The following is a 27,119-nucleotide window of genomic DNA, read 5'->3' as shown; positions in this document are numbered from 1 at the left end:
ACCCCAGCCTCACTCATGTGACCTCCTCCTCCCCTTTCACATGCTCCCACACTCCAACTACAGCTATGTATGGGCCAAGGGTTGGTGGGGGGGTGTGCGGAGGCTGACGGGGGTGAGGTTACAGCTGCAGCACCCGTCTTGAATGACTGAGCTGTAAATGTGTCTCTTTCATAAACTGTGCAGTATCAGTGCAGAGGCTCTGGCCAATGAGGCTGCAGTAGGCACTAAAATGGCCAAGCCAATGGCTAGTGTCTGTGTGGTATATAAAGAGGGGCCAGAGACCTCCAGAGTTGGGTGACCCCTATTTTGGCTGTGGTGAACAGGATCTGATCCCAAGGACTGTTACCTCTGTACTTGTCTGGTGTGCAGGTAAAGAAATGATTAGTTTTGTGGGGTTAAAGAAGAGTAGACGTGGAGATATGGATTGGGAGAACAAGCAAAGCATTTAAAATAGCACAAACAATTAGTTCTGGCTACTTTTTCTTTTAATGAAAAGCTGTGGACATGAAGTCCATGATGAAATCAAAGGATAATTGTGCAACAAATCTGGTACATTTGCATCCATATGATGCATTAAAAAAAGAGCTAATTTCATTGAATTGTTCTCCGTTAAGATTAAGCTTAAAGATCATGCTTTAACAGACAGGCTGTGGTTCCAGTGATAACTTGTGTCACTCCACTCTTTATTCTCGCTCTCTGCATATGATTTTCTTTTGGACAGTGATTTATGTGGACAGGTGCTTCGCAGTTTGATACATGTAGGAGAGACAGACTGAAGTCCCCCATGTGTCATCTGCGACTTTTGCTGTTTCAAAGTTACACTTTTGGAGCTTTTTGGCTGTAAACTAATCAGAAAATTGTCACATTGAAAGGGATTACTGATTTAAAGAACGGCTAATTTTGTAAATCAGTTTGGGACTGAGGTGCAGATCATATTTCATGTGATGTAACGAGTGCGTCATTGCATGCATCATGTACGTACTCATGTTGAACAGCTTATCAGGTAATGAGAGTAAGAAGAGTATATATTGTTGGATCGCAGTAGCTGGACAAGTGTGCTGCTAATCAGGCTTCTTTCAGCATTGTGACAATTATACTGTTGCAGTAATCCTGTACAGTGACACAAAGACCTTGTAGTGCTTTCAGTGAAAACACGCCTGTGCTGGAACTGACCAGTCAAGTTTTCATTTATGTGCATTTATGTGTCAATGTGCAATCAGGACAGTTGTGATTGTACGTATAAAGCTTTGCTTGTAGATACTGAGGACATAAAGGGTACACATTCAGATGTACTTGTGCTAAAAATACCCAGCCAACAGGCACTCCTCCCTGTACTCTGTTTCAAAGTGACATCTGAGCTGCTGGAAATTGAGTGACACTTGTTACCAAGATTCCTCTGCCGACACCGCTTAAAACTTGCAGCTGTCACACAGAATATACCGTATCTCCAAATGCTGCAGAAATTTTGTGACTATTTCGATCACCTCCACAATCTCCAGATGAAACAGTTTATTATCGTTCCAAGATTTAGTCAAAGGCTTTTCCCTCATTTTGCAGTGTTAGAAAGCAATCATGCCTTTCGGAAACACCCACAACAACTTCAAGCTCAACTACAAAGTTGAGGAGGAGTTCCCAGATCTGTCCAAGCACAACAACCATATGGCCAAGGTTCTGACCAAGGAGATATATGGCAAGCTGAGGGACAAACAGACACCCAGTGGCTACACTCTGGATGATGTCATCCAGACTGGTGTAGACAACCCTGGTGAGATATGTTTCATATCAGATAAAGAAATCTGTTTCATTCCTGATTAACATTAGCCATAAAAACTAATTCTTTCATTTCTGTTCCCCCTCCGAACACACACTTCTTACTTACATTCTTCAGGTCACCCCTTCATCATGACTGTTGGCTGTGTTGCTGGTGATGAGGAGTCCTATGAGGTCTTCAAGGATCTGCTTGACCCTGTCATCTCTGACCGTCATGGTGGATACAAGCCCACTGACAAGCACAAGACTGACCTCAACCATGAGAACCTGAAGGTACCGCAGATTTCATGGAGAAGTACCTTAACAAAAGACTTACTGCACAAGTCTTCAGATGTTGAACTGATTTAATGGTTTAGCACATCTGTGCATTGCTCCAGGAACTCTGTTATTTATTTATCTTTTTTCACCTGGGACTCAAAGTTTATTTGTCTTTAGGGTGGTGACGACTTGGACCCCAACTACGTTCTGTCTAGCCGTGTTCGTACTGGTCGCAGCATCAAGGGATTCACCCTGCCCCCCCACAACAGCCGTGGAGAGCGCAGAATTATTGAGAGGCTGTCCATTGAGGGTAAGTATTCAAAGGAAAAGGACTGCGTCTTTGAATTTAAGCATCCAGTGTCAGTATGGACAATATTATCCCTGCTTTGCTCCTAACTGCAGCTCTGAACAGCCTGGATGGTGAGTTCAAGGGAAAGTACTACCCCCTGAACACCATGACTGATGCTGAGCAGGAGCAGCTGATCGCTGATCACTTCCTGTTTGACAAGCCCGTGTCTCCCCTGCTGACCTGCGCTGGTATGGCCCGTGACTGGCCTGATGGCAGAGGCATCTGGTGAGCACTGTCATTAAGTGTTAATAGGCGGAATGTGAAACATTTTCCTTAGAAATCTTTTGTCTGCATTATCTGTGTGTTCCCCTAAATGTGAAACTATATCTGCTCAGGCACAACGAAAACAAGACCTTCTTGGTCTGGGTGAATGAGGAGGATCACCTTCGTGTCATCTCCATGCAGAAGGGTGGCAACATGAGGGAGGTGTTCAGGCGTTTCTGCGTTGGCCTGCAGAAGGTATACAGATATAACAGGCCTCGGAAAGCCAGGATGAAATGAAAACAATTGTTCAGGATGTTTCCACGACTCTTCTTCTTTCAAACCTGCCAGATTGAGGAGATCTTCAAGAAGCACAACCGTGGCTTCATGTGGAATGAGCATCTCGGGTACATCCTGACCTGCCCCTCCAACCTGGGCACTGGCCTGCGTGGTGGCGTCCATGTCAAACTGTCCAAGCTGAGCACACATCCCAAGTTTGAGGAGATCCTCACCAGGCTGCGTCTGCAGAAGCGTGGCACAGGTAAACACTCATATGCTTGTGGACCAGCTTGAACAGCCCAGTGAAATCTCCACTGCGACTCTGACTTTTGCCCTTTCTCTTTAGGTGGTGTGGACACTGCCTCTGTGGGTGGTGTGTTTGACATCTCCAACGCCGACCGTCTGGGCTCCTCTGAAGTGGAGCAGGTCCAACTGGTGGTTGACGGTGTCAAGCTGATGGTTGAGATGGAGAAGAAGCTGGAGAAGGGAGAGAGCATTGACAGCATGATCCCAGCCCAGAAGTAGAGAGGGACAATCTTCCGTTTTTCTCGTGACCGTTCATGTGTAATCGAGCCAACTGATGGACACGCAGAGGAAACAGCCGCTCAACTAGAGACTCTTGACTCTGAAAACTTCTTTCTCTTCTTTCCTGCTTTTTCTTTTCTCTGTCCTCTTTTTTTTTTTTTAAGTTCTCCCGTGTTGGTTGGTAACATCCTGGGATCAGCCTCCACTGAGCTGGGCTTGCCTGGCGAATGTGGCATCACCTACTTTTTGTTATAAAAAGTAAAGATTATTGAAGCTGCTCATACTGCTCAATAATAAAGTGCCCTGTAAAACAACTAAACGAGTCGTTTTTGTCTTGTTGCAGTATAATCGACAGATAGAGGTTTTGGAAAGTAGTAGCTTTGAAAACAAGATGGCAAAATGACGGAAAAAATTGCCAACATCAGTGAATTTTATTCATCTTCAGCTCCATGTTCTCCTTACGCATCACACCCACTCATTTCAGGTTACAGTTTGCTTCTGATGGGAGGAATTAAACAGTAGAAGAGAGTAAAATTACTCATACAGGTCAAACTGTGTGTGTTCTTAAGTCTCTTTTGCATGTAACATTAACTGTATCCAAAATCAGTTTTGAAATGACAGTGAATGTTAAATACTGAGCCCCTCGGGTTTCTAATACTGTCATCATCCACCATTTAAACCATTTAGACCAGTGATACACCTTTTCCGAGCAGGTATACAAGCATTTACCCAAACGCTCACGTCACCAAAACCTCTTTTTGAGAATTCTTCACAGTAGAATCCCCCTGATTCATCCATCTTATACTATGAGTGAGTTGTTTAACCATAAGTTATTTGCTTTTCTCTTTTTTTCAACCCATTTAGTTCAAAAGTTCCAGCTGAAATGCTCAGCAAACAACCTGAAACGTTTCTATGGCTTGAATGCAGACAGGGACTTGGAAATTCAAGTTAAAACTGCACAATTTATTCCAACTGCAGCTGTCCTCGTGCAGGATCTAAATCATTTTTCTTATGTACGAGGTGCACTCAAAGAGTTCACAGACTCCTGTTGTGCAGCATGGTACGGTCATGTGTACGTAAAAGATGTCAAGTAGGACTTTAAGAGACGTGATTCCACATTTTGTCACTCTATCAACATGAAAACCTGTGATAGACAAAGTTCTGTAGATAGGCTTTTGCACTTTGTACCATGGAGCTGAGGCAGCATGTGGGCATCTTTGACCCAACATTCAGACCCAGGATCTGGCATGAATTTGTCCCTCGGTGTCATATTATTGTTGGGTTTTTACCTCACAACATAAAGAGGCGAATTTGTTGTGATCTGGTGCTATATAAATAAAATCAAACTGCACTGAGTATTTCCAATGTAGAGTTCTATAGTAGCAGCCTACTACAGAACAATCAGCTCAAATGCACGTGCAAGTGTTTGGACCATACCAGCTCACCGCCTGCTCTGCTACACAGAGGTGCGTCTCTGCGACCTTGTCTTCTTCGCCGCAACAAGTCTTGTAATTCTTTGACTGCACCTCATACTCTACGCTGTGGTATGTTTTACGGCATATCCAAAGGCTTCTATAAACTCAAGATGCCCTCTTGAATGAGTGCTGAAGCTATCCTGTTGCAACAAGGTGGAGTAAAGTTACTGTGTCTCACATGAGCCCTTCTGTTACTTTTTGTGAAGGGGGGTGGGGGATATTCTGGCATTTCATTTAGCAACTCATATCTGAAAAGTGACTGTGTGTGTCTGCATTTCACAAAGCTTCCAGTCCAAGGTGTGCATCACATTTCATTTTTTCCAGTATAACCCAAACTCTGAACTCATGCAAGATTGCAGCTTGGTTTTGTTCCCCATTATCACTGACAGAAACTGCTTTAATCTAGAATTACTTCCCTTGCTCTAGCTATAAATAAACCTTGAGCTCTAAGATATATACTATATTCATATATTTTATATACAGCCATCAACTGACTGATATAAATCCTGTTTTTTTTTAATGATATTATTCTAAAAAATAAATAAAGTACCTGTGCAAATATCCACAAATCGAAGTGTTTCACATTTAAGACATTGGCGCCTTCCAGTGGCTAGTTCTGGGTATTACCTATACAGGTACACTGGAAGGAGCTGATTCAAGTCAAAGCAAAGTGCATTGAGGTCTATATTACCTAATGCTAATATACACCACAATGAAAAACGTCCAGGGAGAGGACAAGGACAGACTCCTGATGTCCACTCTGGTGTCTGCTTCTCACCCTGAGGGGGAGGGCAGGTCAACATCGACTTCCCCTGCTGGGCTACGTGAAACAGCAAACACCATACTGGACTGAAAATGTAGAACAATGTGAGAGAGTGGATGATGGCTGACCATTTCCCTGCAATAAAGAAAGACGAATGCTCGACCGGATAAAGTTGGCGGTACGTATGGAGGCGGCGAACAGAAGGTCAGCGATCCCTGTAAAATGTAGGGGTGGGAATGGAATGGGGTGGGGCTGGGTGGTGGGGGTAGGTCACCATGAGCAAAGCCACAACTGAGAGACAGTATTAACAGTAAATCAGCAGCCAAACAATATGATCTCTGTAGCCTACGCAAATATCACAGTACATTATTCACTAAAAACAGGGAGGGAGAATAGAAAGCTCTCGCACTTTTCTCTCTCTCTTTTTTTTGTTTTTTACTTTTTTACATTAAATGTGTATTTTATGAAGGCGCTGGGAGTAGTTCACTTTAAAGGCAACTGGACTAACAAGAAGAAAACACTGTCCACACTGCCTTCGTCGTGCCTTTCCGAATACAGAGCGCTCCCCCCTCCCCTGATCCCCACGGTCATCAGTAATGGACAGAGCAGTTAATACACGTACCACAAGAAAAAGAAAAGAAGAAAGAAAAAGGGCGGGCGTTAGAGGAGTGCACGCCGCCTCTGTGTGTGTGACGGCGAGTGTGTAATCCAAGCGCTTGCGCTGCTGCTTGGCCGATCCACTTTTTGGCGTTTCCCACCGACAGAACTGAGGCGACGACTAAAGTGAGATCACGACTGAGGTGAGATCGCACGGCACAGAATAGAAGCGGCAGAAGAGCTGCCCTGCACTGAAAATACACCAGAAATACTGAATCTCTCTAAGTCTGTGGTGGGGTGAGTGACGGCCCACCTCTGCTAATGACAACTGACTTATTACAAGGCTGCTAAAGAAAAGTGAAGGTTGGTGAAATCTAAATGACTCGGTTGGGGGTCGGTCACAAATACTGAAGGACGTTGATTTTAGCCAATTTTAGCTCCTGTATTTATTATAGAGGGTCATTAAGGACAACTTACTGCACCGAATTATCATATGTAATAATTTAAGAGCGTTATCCCAGCAAACATAGTGAAATATAAATGATGGACATAGCCAGAGTGAAATCAGCAAATGGTTTTTAGCTTTGCATTCTGAAGCCTCAATGGTAGCTTTGTGGCAGCTGCCTTAATAGAATCTTTTTGCCCACACATTATTGCAGTGGACTGCATACAGGTCATACAGACTAACACATGGATACAGCCTCTGTGGCTGACCTATTGGTTTTTGGATTATTCGGGCAATTCTATATTATTTGCCAGATTATTTCTTTATAAATTATCCAAAAGGTACCAATACCACAAACATAGTTCAAAGATCCAGTTCAGTAGCTCATATTAACAAAGATTGGCAGACACCAATGAGCTACAGTTGCACATCTGTTAACACATCTGTAAAGGGACTGTAAAGGCCAACACTGTTTCTGTACCACAGTGCAAGCATGCTATTAAGTGCTGTGAAGAAGATGAGAGTCTATGGAGATTGATTCACATTTGGAGCCTGCCTCAAGTGGCCACTAGAAGAACTGCAGTGTTTGGCACTTGAACTTTTTTTCATTACTGGAGGTTATAACTCGGTTACTACCGGTAATGGGAAAAGAGCACCATCTGTCTTCCCTTTTTTCAACCCACGTGATTGACAGCTTAATTTTGACAGTAACTGTTGGCCTTTTGACTTAAGCATAACGTAGTTTGAGTCATAATTTAGGTGTCATAAATTGGTTTAGATTTAGTTTTGACTGGTAACAGTTGCTCCACACCATTTCCAAAGGATTTTTTTCTTTGACATCAAATGCAAAATGTGTCCACATGTCTGATCTTCTCTTCCTCCCAAGTGCTGGATATTTTGATTCTCACATAAGAAACAGGGAGCATGACAGCTAGCTGTGACGTAGTTGTACCATTTCACAGTGGCAGATCATATATGCGCATCTAACCTTTCTACACTTCTACACAACTTCATTAGTTCTGATTGGATCTCATCTCTCCAGGATGTTTTCATATCAGTTTTATCTGTGGATGAAAGTGCATTTCATCACACTTTTTGTCCTCCTGCATTAGCTTTTATTTAGTTATCGCCTTGTTTATGTCTGAAAAAGCATTTTGTTGATGACTCTCTGTGATAAATGATCAGCTGATCAGGATAAGAAATGTTTCCCTCGTGGTGAGAATGTTTTGTCCTCTCTTTGTAATCAGCACATTTTTCCCTTTGGAACTATTTTTCAACCCATGTTGGATGTTTAGAATGAGCACTGATCTAACTCACCACTGAAATGTTTGCTGGGATAATAAAAGGAGGAAATCAGCTGGACTGATTTAGCGTTAAAGAAGGCTGAAAAATGGAGCTTGACCTTACAGTTACTACTGACCGACATTAGCTAAATTTGAAGCGTCTGCTCTCGTCACTCAGAGAAACTAATGTGACTGAGAGGCCATAACTCCGTGCTGCACTCAAGCTTCTGACTGGCTGTTTCAACGGCCCGTCAACCCCATCCCCTGACCTTAATCCGGCGTGTTTGTCACTGCTGTATTTACCCGACTCAAAGCAACGTAACACTGCGGCTGCTCGTCTGATTGCTGAGTTGGACCATTTCCTTGTTTGTGCATGTTACTATTTCAGCAGGATAACTATCGGTGAGGGGGGAATATTAAAAATTTTAAAAACAAAACAGTAACACAATGTAAAGGTGACATATAAAAAAAAAGTGTTAAAAAAAGGATGGATGAGGATGTCAGACAGACAGGAGGTGATTTTCTGCAGTGGTGAAAGTGACAGTGAGTAAAAACAATGACCAGAACAATAAATAACAAAATAAAGAGTCATTATGGCTAGGAGTAGCAATAAAAAATATTCAACTTATTCCATCTGATCCAGGTCCAGTGGGAGCAGTAGCTCAGGGAAGGGAAAGCTGAGCTGTGTTGGGTAGGGTGGAGAGAGAAGGGGGCAGGGGGTAGGAGGGTGGATGTTTTAGTCTGTATGACTTTACGGATCAGGTGTGTGTCTATCAGTGTGTGTGTGTGTGTGTGTGTGTGTGTGCGTGTGTGCGTGCAGGGGGGAGGTTAGTCTTGAAAGAGACAGAAGGAGACATCTTTTCTTTCGGGTCCAGCCCCTCACCTCTTCTCTGTTTTTTTGTTTTCCTTTTTTGATTTCCTTTGCGCACATACATCAACAACACTCACACGGAACCACGCACTCGTATGCAAACGCACCCTCTCGATCAAAGTTCAAGGTCCTTAGAGATTTGGGTGGCAATGTCCCGAAAAGCTAGCGGCGCCCCCCAGAGTCGCGTGTAGCGCACCCCGTTAGAAGTCTCAGAGGTGCCTGTGGAAAGATGGCACACCTCGGCCTCGAAAGCCACGCGGCCCCCTGCCACGCCGTGGGTGCAGGAGAGCAGAAAGGGGCCGGCGTGGTGGACCTGGCAGCCACATCCGAGAGCTGCCTCCCGCAGAGCCAATACCACCTCCGCAGGGTCCCGCCGCCCGCCGCCTCTCAGATCCCAGCCACGTCCGACGGCCCGGGGCTCGGACGCTTTTTGATACCCAGGTAGATGGCAACTGAGGAGAGGGAGGGAAGAACAGGAAGAAAAAGGTCAGACATCTGACATCCTCTCTGTTTCTAAACGCTATCGACACAGGCAGAACTTATGTACTTACCTTGTGACCGCAAATCTCCTGATTCCCTCAGATTCATTTGTGACCCTGTTGGACAAACAGGCATCGTAAGAGGTAATCCACCAGAGCACAACGAGCCTCATGATGAGACGGCATTAACAAGTGGATATTAAATGTGGAACTGAGCAAGCATCAGCAACAACAAGCATGTGATGTTGCAAAACAACTTGTCCTGACAAAGGCACTCCTCACTCACTCACGACTTCTAAAGCATGCAGATATAAACAGTTTCCTTCAGCTTCTGTGTTACGACGTTTTCATTTTACTTACTTTCATTTACTCAACTTCACATGGAGAAAACATTAAATGATTTTTACCCCACCAACCACAAACTGGAAACACTATTCCTACAGGTATACACGGGATGCTAGTGGATAGTCTTTATAGACGATGACACTGATTCTTCCTTGATTGCAACCATGCTTGAAAACAAGTGTGTGGGACCTGGACAGAATGAAGACCATTCACGAGGCATGCAGACAAGCAGTATGAAAAAACATCAGGCATTTCTGAACTTGAGCAAATTCCAGTGTGAGCAGGCAGACAGGAAATGGGCGGCACAGGCAGACAAGAAAGAAGAGCGAGACATGGAAACTTACTAACTGTTTTTGATCCTTGTGGAAGAGTACAACCCGAGACTGATTTGTTTGAGCCCTGGCGCTTGGACGGGTCAAGATTGACCCTGATGCCATGACACGGAGAAAAGAGAACGAGATAAAGATGGAGAAAAAAGAGGGAGTAAAGGGTAAGAGCAGGGGATTTGGGGGAGGAGTAAGAGAGAGTATAAGTGAATCACAGGAAAGCAAGTGGTGGAAAAAGAGTGCAGCGCTGCAGCTGATTGGCAAGGATGAAGCTGAGGTTTGATAAGATTAGACATGTGTGATTATGATGACTGGGAGGGAGAGGGGATAATCCGGGGCCGCAGCAGGGCTTGCTGAAAGGCCTGGGTGGATAAAATGTTTTGATAAGCATGGATCCATCCCAGGCTGTGCTCAAGATGAAACACAGAACTTTACATCAACTCTACATGACTTTGTTTCATGCATTTGACGTCCTTGGTTTGAGTTCATAAGAATCTTACACCAACTGGAACAGCAAAGAAAGCCATAAACAAAAATCAAAAAACAAAAACATGTGAGAGACACTTGTGTCCTTTTTTCAATAACCATATAAGAATATGGAAATTGAATAAAAGCTATGTACATGTAGCAAGGGCTACACTATGAGGTAGTGTAACAGATTCATTATTAAGACTGTTTCCTACTGTGCTCAAAATTAATAAGATCAAGTAAAATGGATGTCTCATGTCAAGCTCTGTAGTGAGCCAGCACAGAGGTTTTATCCTTTTTTGTTCTTCTGCATGTTTATGGATTAACACAACTTCAGTCACGAGTGAGAAGCAGCAGTCCAAGACAAACGGCAGCAGCTGTCTTGAGAAGTGAAATTTCCCAAGAAGTACTCTCACCCAACGTCACATTAACACAACATAATACCAACATAGCGTTAGCTTAGCATACAAACACGTGTATATTGGGGGTGTCCAAATTCATAGGCTGCATCCTCCCGAGGGCCCGGCCTTCACAGTCTAAGTGGGCCGGGTCCTCCGAAGGCCAGGTAGGCAGAAGTGAGCAGCTGTGAAACTGGACGGTCTAGCCTTCAGTTTTGCGTCATCGCTGCCTCGGTGGAGTTTAATAAACTTGGCCGTCTGCTCCTTGCTATCTAAAATATAACAGGACCCTGGTGTAAATTCTCGATCATCTCACACTTCTGTTTAATCAGTTTTTCCTTTGACATTTATTCAGCTGTAATCTCAGCCAAACCGATTTACTCATGAACAAATAAAACACTGAAAGCCAAACAATAACATCCTTCAACTCTGGGGAAAAGGAGCACGCATTTGGAGGAGTCTATGAATTTGGACAGCCTTCGTCGCGTTGCTGTGACGTAATCGGCCTACAAATGTGGCCTCAGGAGGATGCAGCCTATGAATATGGACACCCCTATTATCTTCTTAATAAGTAGTAACTGCTAATGTTATAGCAAGTGGTTTCCACAAATGTATGATGCAGGGAGAAGCTGTGAGTCTGCTTCTGTTAAAAGTAAAAAAAACAAAAACAAAACAGCTCCAGCTTTCTTAAAAAGACTACAGCTTTTGTAGAGTATAGCTTATGTCAGTGCTTAAGGATACAGGTAACAGAACTACACTCACATACTACAAGCTACTGTGTTCAAAGCCTAACCAATGAAAATTTCAAGTCATTCAGGAAACAACCAGCTGGTTGATTTTACTTGAATTTGTAATATTTAAAAAACTTGAAGGCGTTTGGAGGTGAACTGGAGCACAGCTTTTATAACGTGCTTCTAGTCTTTATGCTAAGGTAAGCTAATGTCTCATAGCCCATTTATATTGAAGGAATACATAAGCCATACTATTAAATGTTCTCATCTCGAGCCATTACTTTAAACAATATCATTCTATTGATTATTTATTATCCTATCACTTGCAGAAGAGGCGGCTTGTACAAAGAGCAGTTTTCCCAGGCTGTAAATACTTTCCTGGTTAAATCAAAGAAGTTTTGATTTCATCGCCTAATGAAGACCTACAAAGCTACAGAAACTGTCATGTTTCTTGTATTCAGCAGTACTACTATACAGATCACACGTAGTGCAAGTCTACCTGCGAGTGAGTTTCGAGGTCAGCTTGGTGAAAAGGTTGGAGGTGGCCCTGGTGCGGGCATGGGTCAATGGGCTGGTGTCGTGGTGCGACAGAGTGGGTGAAGTGGGCGGGGCCGAGTAGACCGGGGGACCACGATCCCTCAGCTGTCCCCCGTGAAAGGTGCTGCGGATTGTGGAGCCTCGAGTCAGGCGGCATCGGTCTGAGGAGGAAGATGAGCCTGTAGCTCCAGCTGCAGAAATGCTGAGCGTGGAGGGAGACGCTGCCGGCATGCGGTGGCCCAGAGAACTGGAGCGAGGAAGAAAAATAAACAGGATTTAGTCTTTAGTCTTATTGACTTATAATTTTTGATAATCTGGCCTTTGAGTCTGACGTCATTAGCCGTTTCCGGGTCCAAACTCCGCCTCTAGTCCCAAAATCAAACAAACACTGACAAACTGTCTAAATTCATCTTTAATAAAATGATCAGTGTAGCTTCTTCACAAGGTGTAACAATTAAGTTTAACATCCAGGCATCCATGAAAGCAGGATTTATGGAGTTTAACGGCGTTGGGAGTTAGCTCGCTAGTTTCCATCTAAAGACGACATAACATGTTCTGACTCAGGGATTTCTGAAAAAATTACACAATTAGAAAGTACAGCAGTGATGTTTGTAAGGTTACTGAGGGGGGACTAGCTGGTATATAATGATGTGCTACGTAGTGGCTAGCTACACGGCTATGGTTAGCATAACATAAACACATTAGCACAGTGAAGCTGGAGGATGAATGCTAACTTTTTTCCACTTGATAAAAGTTAACGTGAGGGTTCCTGATGGTTAAGGACAAACGCAATCGCATTTCAGGATGCTGTAAACGGAACAAACTCCAGTCAGGAGAACAACTGAGATAATCCATCCACAACACAAGGTTAGTCATTAATACAGTGGTTTGCAAAAGTATTCGGCCCCCTTGAACTTTTCCACATTTTGTCAAATTACAGCCACAAACATGAATCAATTTTATTGCAATTCCATGTGAAAGACCAACACAAAGGGGTGTACACCTGAGAAGTGAAACGAAAATCATACATGATTCCAAACATTTTTTTTACAAATAAATAACTGCAAAGTGGGGTGTGCGTAATTATTCAGCCCCCTTTGGTCTGAGTGCAGTCAGTTGCCCATAGACATTGCCTGATGAGTGCTAATAACTAAATAGAGTGCACCTATCGCTTACGGATATTTGCCATGTTAATGCAGTTATGGCGTTAAGGTCATTTTAAAGAGATTAACGCTGACAGCACTAATTGTAAGGTTTTAAAAACTGAGCTTTAAAACATGCTGTTGATGAATAGTGGTAAAAAAAAAAAATCACAGTTAATTTTGCAAATTGGCCACATTATCAACAAGACAACCACGTCATGGTTAAAAGGATGTTGTATTCTTTTCAGAACGTACCAATATGTTGGCATCTTCAACTCCGTCTCCACCATCTCCAAACCATACATCACAGCAGGTCATTACCATCTTCTAAACCTTTTTACTCTTGCTGCTGTCCCACCACACACCTCACTGTCCTCATACATGTCCTGCACCACCCACATACTTTTCTGCCACTCCTGAGTTCCTCATGCTGTACCACAGTTCCTCTCTTGGCACCCTATCACATGCTTTCTCTAGATCCACAAAGACACAGTGAAGCTCATTCTGACCTTCTCTATACTATATCCCAAACCAAACATCCCATCTGTAGTGCTCACTGTTCGTCACCTGTCTTCTTAACCTAGCTTCAACAACCATAGTTTCATGGTCGACCTTTTCCCTCTACAGTTATTACAGCTCTGTACATGACCCTTGTTCTAAAAAAAGCATACCAGCACACACTTCATTCCTCGAGGATCCTTTCACTCAGACTGTGTTAAACAATCTGGTCTCTGCTAGACGTTTTCATATCTCCGCAGGTATGTTGCTTAGACTGATCCCCTTTTCATTTTTCATCCCCTTCAAGCTGCCCTCCTTGCTAACCCCCTTCATTTCTTATTTCACTAATTTTCCTCCATCCTCTCTCTCCCATTTTCTACATACATCAGCTCCTCAATATACTCTTTCCATCTTCTCAACACACTCTTGTCACTTGTTAGCCCATTTCCATCTCTATCCTTAATTCCAGCTCTGTCTCACTGCATAGCCGATTGATACAAGTCTTTTTCTCCGTCCTTAGTGTCCAGCCTCGCATGCAGCTAACTATAAGCCTCATCCTTTGCCACCTCTCTCTTTGCCTCTCAGTGCACCTGTCTACTTTCTTCTTCTTCCTGACTACCTACTTTTTCTTTGCTAACCTCTTCTTTTAAATATTGTCCTGTACTTCATCCTGAACCATCTCAATCCTTCTTGAACTCTGCGAAACGCTCTTCCTTCATCAACTTCCACCACTTAATCCTTGCCTCTGCCTTTACGCACTTCCTCTTCTTGGCCAAAGCGATCCTATAGACCTCCATCCTGACACAGATACAGTATCAGCCAGCTCTCTCCCTTTACATTTACAGCCCTCTCACCTCCACATTCCTGCCTTCTTTTTTCCTATTGCTGCCTACCAACATGCCTTCCACCTCTCCTCTTCCTTTGTCTTTGGTCAACAGCACCACATTGACTGATAGCCTACTGATTTGGTATGGTAATCTCTTGCTTTAGGATCTGCATATTTGATTCAGCCGAGATTTTATGCTGGATGCCCTCCCTGGCATAACCCTCACCCTCACCAGGACACTGACTTGTGGTGCCCTGTGACTCAGTTCGTAAATATTATCAGAACAAAGGACTAAAAACCCCAATCCAATCCACCTTCCTTTGAAGGTTAATGATACCAAATATCTGCTACCCGCTTAAAGTCTCTGTGAATCTGTACGACTACTGACGACACAAAGTGGTACCTGTTGTCTTTGCCGTTCTGCAGAAGAGAGTGTCTATCAGTTCCTGAACGGTCGGTGCACACATATGTATTCCGGCGTGTCATGGCGCTTCCGGGGATGTTATTCTATCCGAGGAGAAGAGTAATTTCAGAACACATATTAGCTTAGAGAGTTGTTGAGGAAATTAAACTGTGATTCATACAGTGAAGCTGTACTGTAATGCAAATCCATGACCTGTACTGAACTTTGACATTTTACAAAGATATCTGTTGGAGCTACATTGGAAGCAGACAGGACCACGGCTGAGTGAATATAAAACACCTAGAATGCATTTTTTAAATGTTACAATATTTATTACAATGTTACAATATTTATTACAATTTACAGACCTCCAACAAACCATTTTAACCTTTTAACAACATGAAAACAAGATTTGTATCTAAAAATCTACCTTAAAAAAAGGTAGACAAAAAATATATATATAGTTTTAAGGATAAAAAAGCCATAGCTTCGCGATTATGTAAATAATTATTTTAGGCCTTTCCTTATTTTCCATTATATATACACATCTATACATATATATACATATAGACATATATATGTCCTTCTGACTATACACAGCACAAGGTTTGTGTTTTTTTAACTTGTCTAAGAAGCTATACAACCTTAATGACTACTTATGTGAGTGCTAACAGTAGTAAAACTATACTTGCTGAGGAGTAGTGAAGACCAACTTTCCGATTCTTGCAGTAAAACCTATGCTCTTGGTTCGATGCCCAGCTTTCTGCTTCTTGAAGAGTAAATGTGTCACTTACCGTGGTGGCAGTCATGTCTTTGCGACGGTCTGGGATTTCAGACTTGTTGGGGTTGTTGGCACTGCTAACCATTGGACTAGAGGGAGGCAGGCTGCGGCTCCCCATCACACTGCAGCTAGCCTTGCGCGGAGGCATCCTTCCCTCCCGCAGTTCTCGGTCGCCCGTGCTGGTTGGGCTCCGCTTGGGGTGCATGACGGGCATGGAGGGCCCGCCTTTGTTGTGGAGGACAGCAGAGCACAGACACATAGGAATTCATATAAGGAATATTCTGTGGATGACTGGGTGAAAGCAGAGCTGTCACAACAGTGCTCACAGACCTAAATAAGACCCTCATTTGAATAACTGCCAATTAGAAAACCTTCCTTGTCATATCAGCCGAGACCCAATGACAGTTTGTGGTCACTGGACAAGGAGGAAGTTCGTGGTTCCAGATTTCATCACAGCTCAGAAAGAGTTTAGAAAAGAGACTCACAGAAGTCACTGTGTCGTCGCTGCCTGTGGTAGGTGGAGGCACTACGCTGAGTCTTGCTATGTGACGAAGAGGTGGAGGAGGAGGAGGAGCCAGTGGCTGAGGAGTGCTTGTTGGTCCCGTTGGTGATAGGGCTGGGTCGTACCCTCGCCAGGGACAGGCTACTAGCAGTGCGGGCGTCACTGCCGTCCTATAATGTCCCAGTGATATTGGACAGAATGATATTAGAAAGTGTGACAGTGCAGAGGGTTTGAAGAGATAAGGAGATGGTATGTAGTGATTTCAGACACAAAGATTGGAGTCAGAATTTGGAATAAGGGCTCTGAGAAGAGATATGAAAAAAGAGATTTTTGAAAACACACAACAAACAATTAAATAATATTAATTTTGTCCCATTGGACCCATTGATCCTTGCCAGATACGGTCTGCATCGATATGCACTGCAACATTGACTGAGCTAAGTAGAATGTGTGGCTATCTGGCTTTATGTTGTTTATCTACAAGCCTGGTAAAGGCATCATACTATTCTAAACTAGGCAAACTTAAACACTGATGCAAACGATTCCAATTTCTGCTGATCCAGCACTAACATCTGCACCACCGTACTGGCTGGAAAGGCGGTGCAGTGGTTAGCACTGTTTCCTCACAGTCCAAAGGTTCTTGGTCCAGTGTCTTGCATCCAGTGTGCATGTTCTCTGTGTGCGTTTAAACCAGAAACTTCATCCTCAAGTTCAAAGGTAAACTGTTGATTCTAAACTGGTTATGTGTGAAGATGGAAGGTAGATAAAGCACTGAAGCGCTGTGTGGAAAAGGTTAATGTACCTTATAGTCAAATATGCATAAATAAATAATACAGGTAAGATACATCTACAGAACTCACATCGCCTTTGCGGCCAAGCAGTAGGTAGGTAGCGGTGACCTCGTTATATTTTTGATTAAGCAGAGAGTCCTTGATTTCCTCTGGAGTGAAGCCCATCCCGACCATAACCTCTGAACCAAAAAAATAAACAAAGATGAAGGTAAGAAAACACAGATGACCTTGTATCCTAATTACATAGAGCTCAGTGGACAGGCTGACAGCCCACTGACTCACCGATGCGAGCTGGATCACTGTAGTCCTCAACAGGTTCTATATGAGGCTTCAGTTCATCCCCCTCGTACCCTGCATTTATCCACTTGTCCTTCATGACTTGCTGTAGAAGCGGAAAGACAGAAGAGCTTCACATTAGCGGGAATTTCACAACACGTCTGCTCTGTTAATTGTGCGACGCTCACCTCAAGTGTGCAGCGTTTGGCGGGATTGAGCACCAGGAATCGGCGAAGGATGCCTTCACAGTCTGTGGACATATAGAAGGGCACGCGGTACTTTCCCCTCAGCACGCGCTCCCTCAGTTCCTGTTGGCCACATCAAATACATGTTTTTCCATATTTCCTTCAGCATAATACGAGAAGAACAAGACCAGGTCATTCATGTTCATTACCAATAGTGACATATGTGACAAATGAAATATACATCGGTCTCTACCATTCCTTTAGTGGAGCTCTGGGAGGAGGGAGGCATTCATTCATTGCCAACTATTAAATTTGAGATAAACGTTCTATTCTTCATTTTTTATTCAGCATGGCCGACTGCACGGAGTAATGATATTACAAACAGAAGACTGATGATGATGCCTTAGTGTACAAACCATCTGAATGGAGTCCTTCCATGCTGCCGAAAGTCTAGCTACATTTGCCACATCCTTTCCTCTGACAGCTGTTTACTTTGATTCTCCAGGCATTATGGTATGTCAAAAAAGATGTTGCTGAAACGGTAATGGCTGTGAACGGCTAAAATCTGCAAACATACACTAAATGAAACAGTAGATAAAATCACATAAATGAGAAGAATTTTGAACAGCAGTCTTGAACTCAGCAACTTTGTACTATTGTTCAAACTCTTTTTAATTTTAGCAGTATGTACATATTTTTGGACATATTAAATAACTAGCCTGCTTTCTGAGAAATGCATCACCAACAAGAAGCACTCTGAGAGCCCAAACCTCCGCCAAGGCAGCTCTCTGTCTGGGCAGTATTTTAATGAAATGGAAATAGAAATGGAATTGGTGAGGTCAGAGGTCAAATGTGACATCATATTTGGATGCAAACTACAAGGTGAAGGCCTGTTGAAATCATGTGTGACATCTCCAGAACATAATGTCAGCATAAGCAAATATGCACATTTGTTTTAACATTTATGATTCTTTTATTTTTATCACTTAGAGAAATTAGAAAACGTCTGAAATGCAAAACGCAAGAAAGATAATCGTGTGCTTGTTGTTGCTGCAATGTGGAAACTGCACAGAGTACAGCGCTCCACTTGCTGCATGATGGACAGACCAGATATCTACAACAGTTGTCAGCATTTTACAGCATGCAACAGTTTTTAGAGGCCTCAGTAGCTGAATGGCAACATTTATATTTGTCTATTAGCTGATTAAATATGGCCTGAATACACCACCATTTTAAATCCTATCAGTTCAGTAGTTTGATGGCTTCCTAATCAATCCTAACTTTTGTAATTAAATGCATTTTGACTGTTTTGGCATTTATGTCTGATATGTATGTGCCACCCACACTGTCTACATTTTAATAAACATGCACCAATCAGCCACAACACGGCTGACTGGTGTGCCTTGTGCTGCCAAAACCTCTGACATGTCAGGGGATGGATACAGGACCTCTGCGGGAGTCCTTTGGTTTCTGGCACTGGAATGCTACTTGGGCATCCTTTGTGGATCCTCCAAACAAGCATCTGTGGTTCAGGATTATTTGGTGCATTCAGAGGATGCTTGGCCAAATTTGAATCAGAGGATATTGCATGTTCAGTCAGCAGCTAATTGTCCTGTTTTTGAGTTATGTTTGAGGTATGGGAGGTGGTGTGGGATTTGGAAGTGCCAGGAGGGCTGTTTGGTCTGCAAATAACCCACTTCCTACCCATTTAGGTGGGTGGTACTAGTCAAAGTTACTTTCACATAAATGCTGTGATGCAAGGTTTCCCAGCCCAACATTGCATTGTAACTAGCAGTGTTGGGTAAGTTACTTTAAATTAGTAACTTAGTTACATTACTAGTTACTTCTATCAAAAGTAACTCAGTTACTTCAAGTTACTTGTTACTTTCAAAGTAACTAGTTACTAGGGAAAGTAACTTTGTTTTTACTCAGAATTCTCTTGTTAATGTTGCTTCCATAACTGGATACCCAGCAAGATTGCCAGTCTTCTAGCTTGTTTACTTGCCACAGTGCACTGTGCCACCTACCAACAGAAAGGAAAAGATAATGTGCATATTTCCACGAGAGAAATCCCACGCCTGGACCGTTGTTGCCCGCCGCCATGACTCTAGCCTACATCACAGCGTCACGTGCGCTTTTTACATCCAACACGAAAACTGCAGTCGTGGTGCTTTCGATTGTACTCAGAACTCGGAAATTCTGCCTTCTGAATAGGAAGATGTAGGTAACACCAGACTGCAGATGAGCTGCATACACCATTATAGGAAAATCATAAAGCCTTTGAATGAAAACAAACGCTATTGTGACAGTGATGTTCACTGTGTTGATGGTATATATGCATCAATCTATCAATCGTTTGTAGGAAGATTCAGATAATTATTTTTTTAAAAGCTAGACATTTTAAATGAGAATAAGAAAGAAAAGTATTTCTTTGTGCCCCCCTTTCCCTGTTAATGCCCTACCGGCCCCCCTGGCAACACTTTGCTAGACCCGCCCCTGCACAGTTACCAGCTGTCAGCTACCTAAAAAAGGATCCTGGTGTTATTTGTCTCTCAGAAACAGTTCATAACTTCCCTTCAACTCATTCATGTCACCTAAAAGGTAAACCTGTTTCTCCATCACCTGTTCAGCTCTGATGATTCAGTAAGGACATCTCCTGGTTTTATCTTCATGTTTCCCTCTCACCAGATAACCAAACCGACATCATGACCAGCAGCTTTACAGCTGTGGCTCCAGCAAACATCAGCTGATACTAGAAATTAATATTAAATAAATTCTAACAACAGCTGATCAAGCTTAAACGTGCTGCTGTTGTTTAACGCGACCTCCGCTGGTTTCCTCTTTCTGGCGCAAAGTGAGCGATAAACAAACAAGAGAGCCGATCAGCTGATCATTGATCAGTTTCATGACTGAAGTAGAAACAGGAGAGGGAGGGTGAGAGAAGAAGAGGCAGCTGTGCAGCACAGACACAGAATAACTCCAGCTTTGTGTCTTTTTCCATTCTAGCTGAAGTCTGGGACAAACTGTTCCTTTTCACCTCAATACGAAACGCATGATATTTTCCCTGGATACGAGACGATTCTGTTTTTTTACGGGATGGTTGGCAACTCTACTAACTAACCTTATGAATAAAATAAAGTTCAACATCAGTAACATCATAGCACCCGCCCAGCTGTATATAAACTCTGTCAAGCTAGCTAGTACGCAGTACGAGTTATTGTAACTGACTGTAAAAAGTCAGCACAACGAAAATAAACTCCACCTAAACTTGGTTTATATCTGACCCAGATAGACTGCAGGTCATAACTTCTTACCTGAAGTTCAGTTCACCTGACACTCGGACCGGCGGCCGCCTCAGGTCTTTCCTCCTCCTGCGTCCCCTTTCCCTCATCCACCTGGTTGCCTCCACCACTTGCTAATGTTACTGAATCTGTGGAAGCTCCGCGATAGCCACCACACGAAGTAACGAATAACGAGCCTATCTAAATCCCAGTAACCATTAACGCGTTCCTGATTTTGGCATAATAACTAGTTACCGTGCGCGTTACCACAATAAAAACGTAGTTACTGTAACGCGTTACTTAATAACGCGTTAGTCCCAACACTGGTAACTAGAAGATCAAAGCTATTGAATAAATCAGTGATTTTAATGTTGTTGCGTACTAATGCATGAAAACCTATTGCTGCTACAATAAACCACCAAGGAAAACTCAAGTATCCCCAGACAGACAAACAGACGGATAGTTTCCTCCAGCCTTCCACTTGCCTTCAGATTCTGCCCATCAAAGGGCAGCGAGCCGCTGACCAGCGTGTAGAGGATGACTCCCAGACTCCAGACGTCTACCTCAGGCCCGTCATACTTCTTTCCTTGGAAAAGCTCAGGCGCAGCATAGGGCGGTGAGCCACAGAACGTGTCCAGCTTGTTGCCCAGGGTGAACTCATTGCTGAAGCCGAAGTCGGCAATCTTGATGTTGGCATCGGCATCCAGCAGGAGGTTCTCTGCCTGACTCACACATCCATTCACGCAGAGGAGGAAGCAGAGACGGACAGCAGGATGGAAAGGACAAGGAAGAACAGGAAAGATGGATGGGAGAGAAAAGAGAGTACAATGAGAACAAAGTTGTACTGAATACAAAGAGTGCAAACAAGGAGAGGGAAGTTGCACTTGTGTGTTATCCACTAATGCACAAGTTCAACTGGGCATGACTTATAGTGTATATATGTCACTGTGCCCACTGTGCATTTGCACATTCTACCCTCCCATACACTCATCAGTGTGATTAAAAACCCTTTACAGAGACATAGATTAAGACTTGTCAGAGATTACAACTTTGAGTTCAGGGTAATCTGTCAGTGAAATAAATTTTCTAGTCCTAGACTAGCCTTAATCCCCCTCTGAAAGTTGCCCCAGACATTCCTCTGAGGTTCCTCACCTTCAAATCTCTATGGACAATGTTCTTCGTGTGGCAGTAGTGGACAGCAGAAACAATCTGTGGACATAGAAAGACAGACACCCTTAAAGTACCGACAAGAAAATGCAACAACTGGTGTAACGTTGACACCGAGAGGTAACGTATTCATACTTGTCGAAATTTGGCTCTTGCTTCAACTTCCTTCATTCTCCCATGAGACACGAGGTAGTCAAAAACTTCACCTGTGAGGAGCATATCAGCACATCAGTCAGGTAACAAAGCCAGAAGCTTTATGCTGTTAGCTAAGTAAACACTGCTGACGTACACAGTCAATTTTAATCACATCAGCAGCTTTTAATATTTAATAAGATGCAAGCACTGTAAGTTAATTTTAATATCCACAAATCATGTAATTGCATGAAAACATATAATAAACAAATAATACATGCAGACCAAAGGAACAGTTTGATATTTTAGGAAATGAACGACTGAGGCATAACAGAAGAGGGTAGCAGCGACCTTGGCTCCATCCGAAGGTGATGAAAATCCATGTGAGAATAGTTTTAAGGTTTATCTTGTTTGATAAGACCAGACTACAACTTTGGAAAGACTAAATAATACTTCCTTCTGTATGCTGAGGCGTTGCGATGCTACAGTACTAATAGGCCTGGTATGCACATTAGCTTAAAGTGGCTAAAATTAGCACATCCTCCTAAAAAGATGGCTGTCTGTAACAATGACTGGATATTTCTCAAAGATATTTTAAAATATAAAATGCATATACGTGTCTTGTTTCATGGTCAAACTGACACAAATTCACTGAAATGTATTTAATATTTCTGTTAGGCGTTCCCATTTGCTTGTGTGACCTGTATTCACATGGCTGCCATCTATGGCAGCCTCCAACTACTAACAACACGAAGGAACATCCATAACTACTGAAGCCATACAGGTCTGGTTATGTGGGCCATAAAAACTTGATAAAAGTCTTTTCTGCACCCTACTTCAATATCACAATTATCTCACTTCCCTTTTTTAGAGACAGAATACCTCCTGACGCCTTCTAACATATAATGAAATAACATAACAAACTGCTTAATCCTCAAAACAATCAAAACATTCAGTTTTAATACTTTCTAAGCTCTTTTGTGTGTGACCACATCTATGAAAGCAGAAGGTTTGGCCACTTTTTACGTGATATAAAAATGCCACATCGTGATATCATTGCTATAGTTAACACCATGTGTATATCTTCAGTAGTGTGCATGGTAACAAGGTAAATCTGGGAATATCTTTTTAATACCTAAAAAAAGGAGCTACTTCAACAAATCTGAAAGAAAGCACAGTACTTGGCAAAATATCCAAGAAAACTGTCCCTGCAGTGGAAAAAAACAAACATATTTTACCACTTGAGGCAAAAACACACCATAAAGTACAACCAGGCTATGAAGGAGGAAATACTAGCAGCTGGTGATGTGTCACCCAAAGTAAACATATGACTCCACTGAGCGTCCCTGGAGCACTCTCTAGGTGCGCCCCATACGACAGGAAGAGCAAACAGTGGATGGAAATTACTGATGCGGTGAGATGGAGGAAAAACAGGGCTTTATGCAAATTGTTAAAAAGCTTGACCGAGGATACAACATCAGCTGGCAGACAATACTTGTCAGTTCTAGGTGACAAAATTAAGCAACTCCTGAGGAGTTACAGGGTTTACTTGTTAAGTGTTAAGCAGTTATTTTATCATTTTTTACACATTTTACTAAGGAAAAATCATTTGACGGAACTGAACGTGCTTTATTGATGCACAGAATTCAATGAAGCTATTTGCCGATTAGACTGATGAAATCCCAGCGGTGACAGGGATTAGGGCCCCGTTCCCTGGAGTCTACACGCTGGTGGTGGAAATGAAGATGGATGCTTTGATAGAGTCTGAGTAACATGGGAGATGCAGAGATGGCAAGAAAGGTGAATTGCATGAAGGCCTCTGCGAGGGAGAACGATCGGTGAGATTTAAAGTAAGCAGAGCGGAGGCTGATTCGGCTGAAGAAGGCAGGCAGAAAGATGATTGGACTGGACCACAGCTGCTGCAATGAGCTTGAAAGCGTGGGAAAGTGGAAGTGATGCAATGCTTAGATTAGCCACCAAACACCTGGGAAGCAGACAGATGTGTGACTACAGAGCTTCCTTACTGAACGCATAAGCTTCATTTCTATTGGAAACACCACTTTTACACTTCCATTTGACTTATGCTGTGTCACAGGCAATAATACTATGTTACTACTATTACATTGCTCCTGCTGCAGTATTTCAGTAGATTTACACTTAAAATGAGTAATTATGTAATCAATGTCAGCAGGGAAAGGATGGAAAATGGATTGCTAGATGCAAGCAACAAAAATGTTCACCGTTTTCTTTCAATATTGTAAAAAAAAAAAAAAAAAATCTGATCATATATTTTATTGACATACTGTGATATCATTTTGAATTTATATCATCTACCCCTTTTCCCAGGAGTGCATGCCCCAGCAAATTCCCCACCAGTGTTAGACAGTACAAGGCTGAGAGAAATGTGAAAAACAAGACCAACAGATTCTACAGGACTCAGTTAGCATTTTAAATGTTAAAGTTCAGTCCCAAAAAGAATGAACGCATGGCTTGTTTGGAAGGGTTGGCAAGAGAAAGCCTCTTTATTATAAAAAGACCATAGGACTTCTGGAACAATGTCCTTTGTACAGATGAGACCAAAGTGAAGATGTTTGGCCTGTCGCTACATTTGGAGAAAACCAAACAGCATATCAGCAAAAACACACTGCATCAGCTGTTAAGCCTGATGGTGGAGGGTTGATGATCTGTGCTTGTTCTGCAGCCACAGGACCTGAACAACTTGCAGTCACCAAGTCAACCACGAAATCCTCTGAATGCCAGAATTTTAGAGTCAAAGGTCAGTTTGTCTGACAGTTAACGTTAAAAGTGAGTCATGCAACAGAATAATGATCTCAAGCAGAAAATCTACAAAAGATTCAAAATGTTGCAATGGCTCAAAGTTCAGATCACAACCTGACTGAAATGCCCGAAAAAATCCAACATTTTTAAGAAGCGTGCACCAAAAATCCTCCACAAACATGTAAGAGATTTATAAAAAAGTCCTGCAGACAATGATTCATGAGAATTATTGCAGCAAAAATTGATTCTACAAGCTACTGAATCATGGGGTTTATCATGGGTTTTTCACAGGACTCCACATCTGCTTTCCTATATCTGCTCGAAAAACTAGCTGTAAATCTGTAAATATGCATCATAAAAATACTGAAAAACATAACCCAAGTCTGACCACTAATATTTCTCTACAGTAGCTTAGCTGTTGTTTTAATACTATCGTGTTTGTGCACTATTATGTACTCTTAAACATGCTGCAGGAAAAAGCATATTATGGCCTTCACAGGCATTTTACACCACTACGACTCCGTAATACTTGTTTTTTACCCCCTGACTTAAAGGCTTGTAAAAAAAACAAAACAAAACCCCACAATGCCTCTGACATTCGCCAAGGTCACAGTAAAAAAATGATATGGTCTCAGACACAACACAGAAAAATGGGATTGGTGACGAGAAATTGACACAAATAGAAACCAATGGACGCAAACAGGAAAGGGATAGTGTACAGATACGTGTGCTGGCGGGTATTAATGTGTCTAAAGTCTGTTTAAAAGCAACATTATTACTGCACTGAGGCTGCTCACTTATTTATGTTGAGGTCCCATATGCTATTAACTTTAAATACAGAGCAGCTATTAGCGCATAGCCCACAGCCATCTTTTTAAAGAGTCTGTCTATCACATATAGCCATAAAAAGGTTTAGGCACACTATATTCCAATATGTCATAGTGCCTGAACATGACATATGCATTTCTGGACAGCTATCACTTGAGTTCAATCGCCCACCAAAATTATTATATTTCACAATTTTAGATTAAAAGATGTGATACTGTAGTTTTGGTTATTTAGATGTTATTTAGGCTTCTTTAAATTAGCTTTGTTACAGAAGGAACGTTTCCTTTCATTTCTTTTGAGTTCAAGATCGACAACACTGCCATTTGTACTATACGTATAAGGTTACAGCCTTATAGAATAGGCTGCTTTGTTCTGCTAAGGTAAGCTAACTGACAACTGGGTCTCATAAGATACTGTGGAGATGAGAGTGGAACAGACTTTCTCACCCTAAGAATAACATCTGTTTTCAATTTTTTGAGGGTGTTAATGCAATAGCATTGAGGCACATTATTTATTGCTCATCAGATGTATTATTCTTATTGGGTGTGCCAGTGCATCAGCATGAAGGCACACTATTATTAGTCAGATTTACTGTTGAGTATGTCAGAACACTGAAACACTGAGGCACATTAGATATTAATAAGTCAGACTTATTTTTATTATTCTCCTTCTTCAGCCTAACTTTTTTTATGCGTGTCTCTATATCAGGATGGGAATGTAACGACAAATTTTTGCAAATTTGATAATAATAATTATTATCATTATAATGGGAGAGGATACTGAAAACGCAGAAACCCAGGCCCAGTAGTTTAAGTTTATAAACAATTTTTTTTTTTTTCTGGTGTTTTCCTGCCACAGTGTGATGATGCCATCCACTGTAAATAAATAACCAGAAAAAAATGCTTTCTTTCTTTCTTTCTTTTTATTATACTTATATAAAATATTTTTTAATGTGAAGGTGTTTTTGTCCTCTTTTATCTAGTGTTTTTCCCATTATGGTTGGACTTCTCTGGTTCTCCCACCAAAGTCCAGCCTCCTGCAACTGCCTTGCTCATTAAGAGCGATTCGATTAATAGCAAATTCTAGCTGAAAACTCGGAAGTGCAGGGTGTCTTTAATCATAACTAAACATAAGCAAACATGCACTTTCATTGAATTTCTGCATGTAGCGACATTTTTCTAGTCAGGAATTTATTTTCTTTTAATATGACACCAATGCAGAGAGTGTCTACCAGGCACTGGAAATACCCCAGGAGCTATTGATTATTTTGTACATATTTTTACATATGTAGTGTACATAAATTCTCTGAATGATGAGAGACAACGTCAAAGCGATTTTTCAAATAGTGAAGAACAAATCCAGCCGAAGTGAATGAGTGTTTGGAAGGACTTAAACCCGTTGACACTGTGTTTCTATAATGGATCAATTA

The 27,119-nt window shown here is 42.2% G+C and overlaps 2 protein-coding genes across 7 annotated transcripts in view; one reads left to right on the top strand and one right to left on the bottom strand.

Moving 5' to 3' along the window:
- Positions 1-275: 275 nt before the first annotated feature.
- Positions 276-3,696, top strand: ckma (creatine kinase, muscle a). The gene is made up of 8 exons (XM_026181071.1): positions 276-369; positions 1,558-1,765; positions 1,889-2,043; positions 2,206-2,338; positions 2,431-2,602; positions 2,713-2,836; positions 2,930-3,119; positions 3,204-3,696. The coding sequence occupies exons 2-8, from the start codon at positions 1,573-1,575 to the stop codon at positions 3,380-3,382; spliced, it is 1,146 nt and encodes a 381-aa protein (XP_026036856.1). The 5' UTR covers positions 276-369; positions 1,558-1,572; the 3' UTR covers positions 3,383-3,696.
- A 94-nt stretch (positions 3,697-3,790) lies between these two features.
- The window catches only part of mark4a (MAP/microtubule affinity-regulating kinase 4a), a 34,130-nt gene continuing 10,801 nt past the window's right edge, over positions 3,791-27,119 (bottom strand). For 3 of the 6 annotated variants that reach the window (XM_026181061.1, XM_026181064.1, XM_026181065.1), the window contains 12 exons: positions 22,088-22,158; positions 21,938-21,994; positions 21,271-21,507; positions 17,508-17,627; positions 17,326-17,425; positions 17,113-17,222; positions 16,236-16,422; positions 15,764-15,990; positions 14,970-15,073; positions 12,063-12,347; positions 9,368-9,412; positions 3,791-9,268 (listed from right to left, as the gene is read on the bottom strand). In XM_026181061.1, coding sequence (XP_026036846.1) covers positions 8,932-9,268; positions 9,368-9,412; positions 12,063-12,347; positions 14,970-15,073; positions 15,764-15,990; positions 16,236-16,422; positions 17,113-17,222; positions 17,326-17,425; positions 17,508-17,627; positions 21,271-21,507; positions 21,938-21,994; positions 22,088-22,158 — 1,880 coding nt within the window. In that variant the 3' untranslated portion in view covers positions 3,791-8,931. Of the gene's footprint in view, positions 9,269-9,367; positions 9,413-9,984; positions 10,068-12,062; positions 12,348-14,969; positions 15,074-15,763; positions 15,991-16,235; positions 16,423-17,112; positions 17,223-17,325; positions 17,426-17,507; positions 17,628-21,270; positions 21,508-21,937; positions 21,995-22,087; positions 22,159-27,119 lie in introns of all 6 variants that reach the window. The other 3 variants (XM_026181066.1, XM_026181067.1, XM_026181062.1) reach the window with 3 other exon arrangements.

The sequence above is a fragment of the Astatotilapia calliptera genome, chromosome 10 (genome assembly GCF_900246225.1).
Source record: "Astatotilapia calliptera chromosome 10, fAstCal1.2, whole genome shotgun sequence".
Lineage (NCBI taxonomy): Eukaryota > Metazoa > Chordata > Actinopteri > Cichliformes > Cichlidae > Astatotilapia > Astatotilapia calliptera.
Note: the sequence above shows the minus strand (reverse complement) of the source record. Positions and strands in the feature narration are given on the sequence as shown.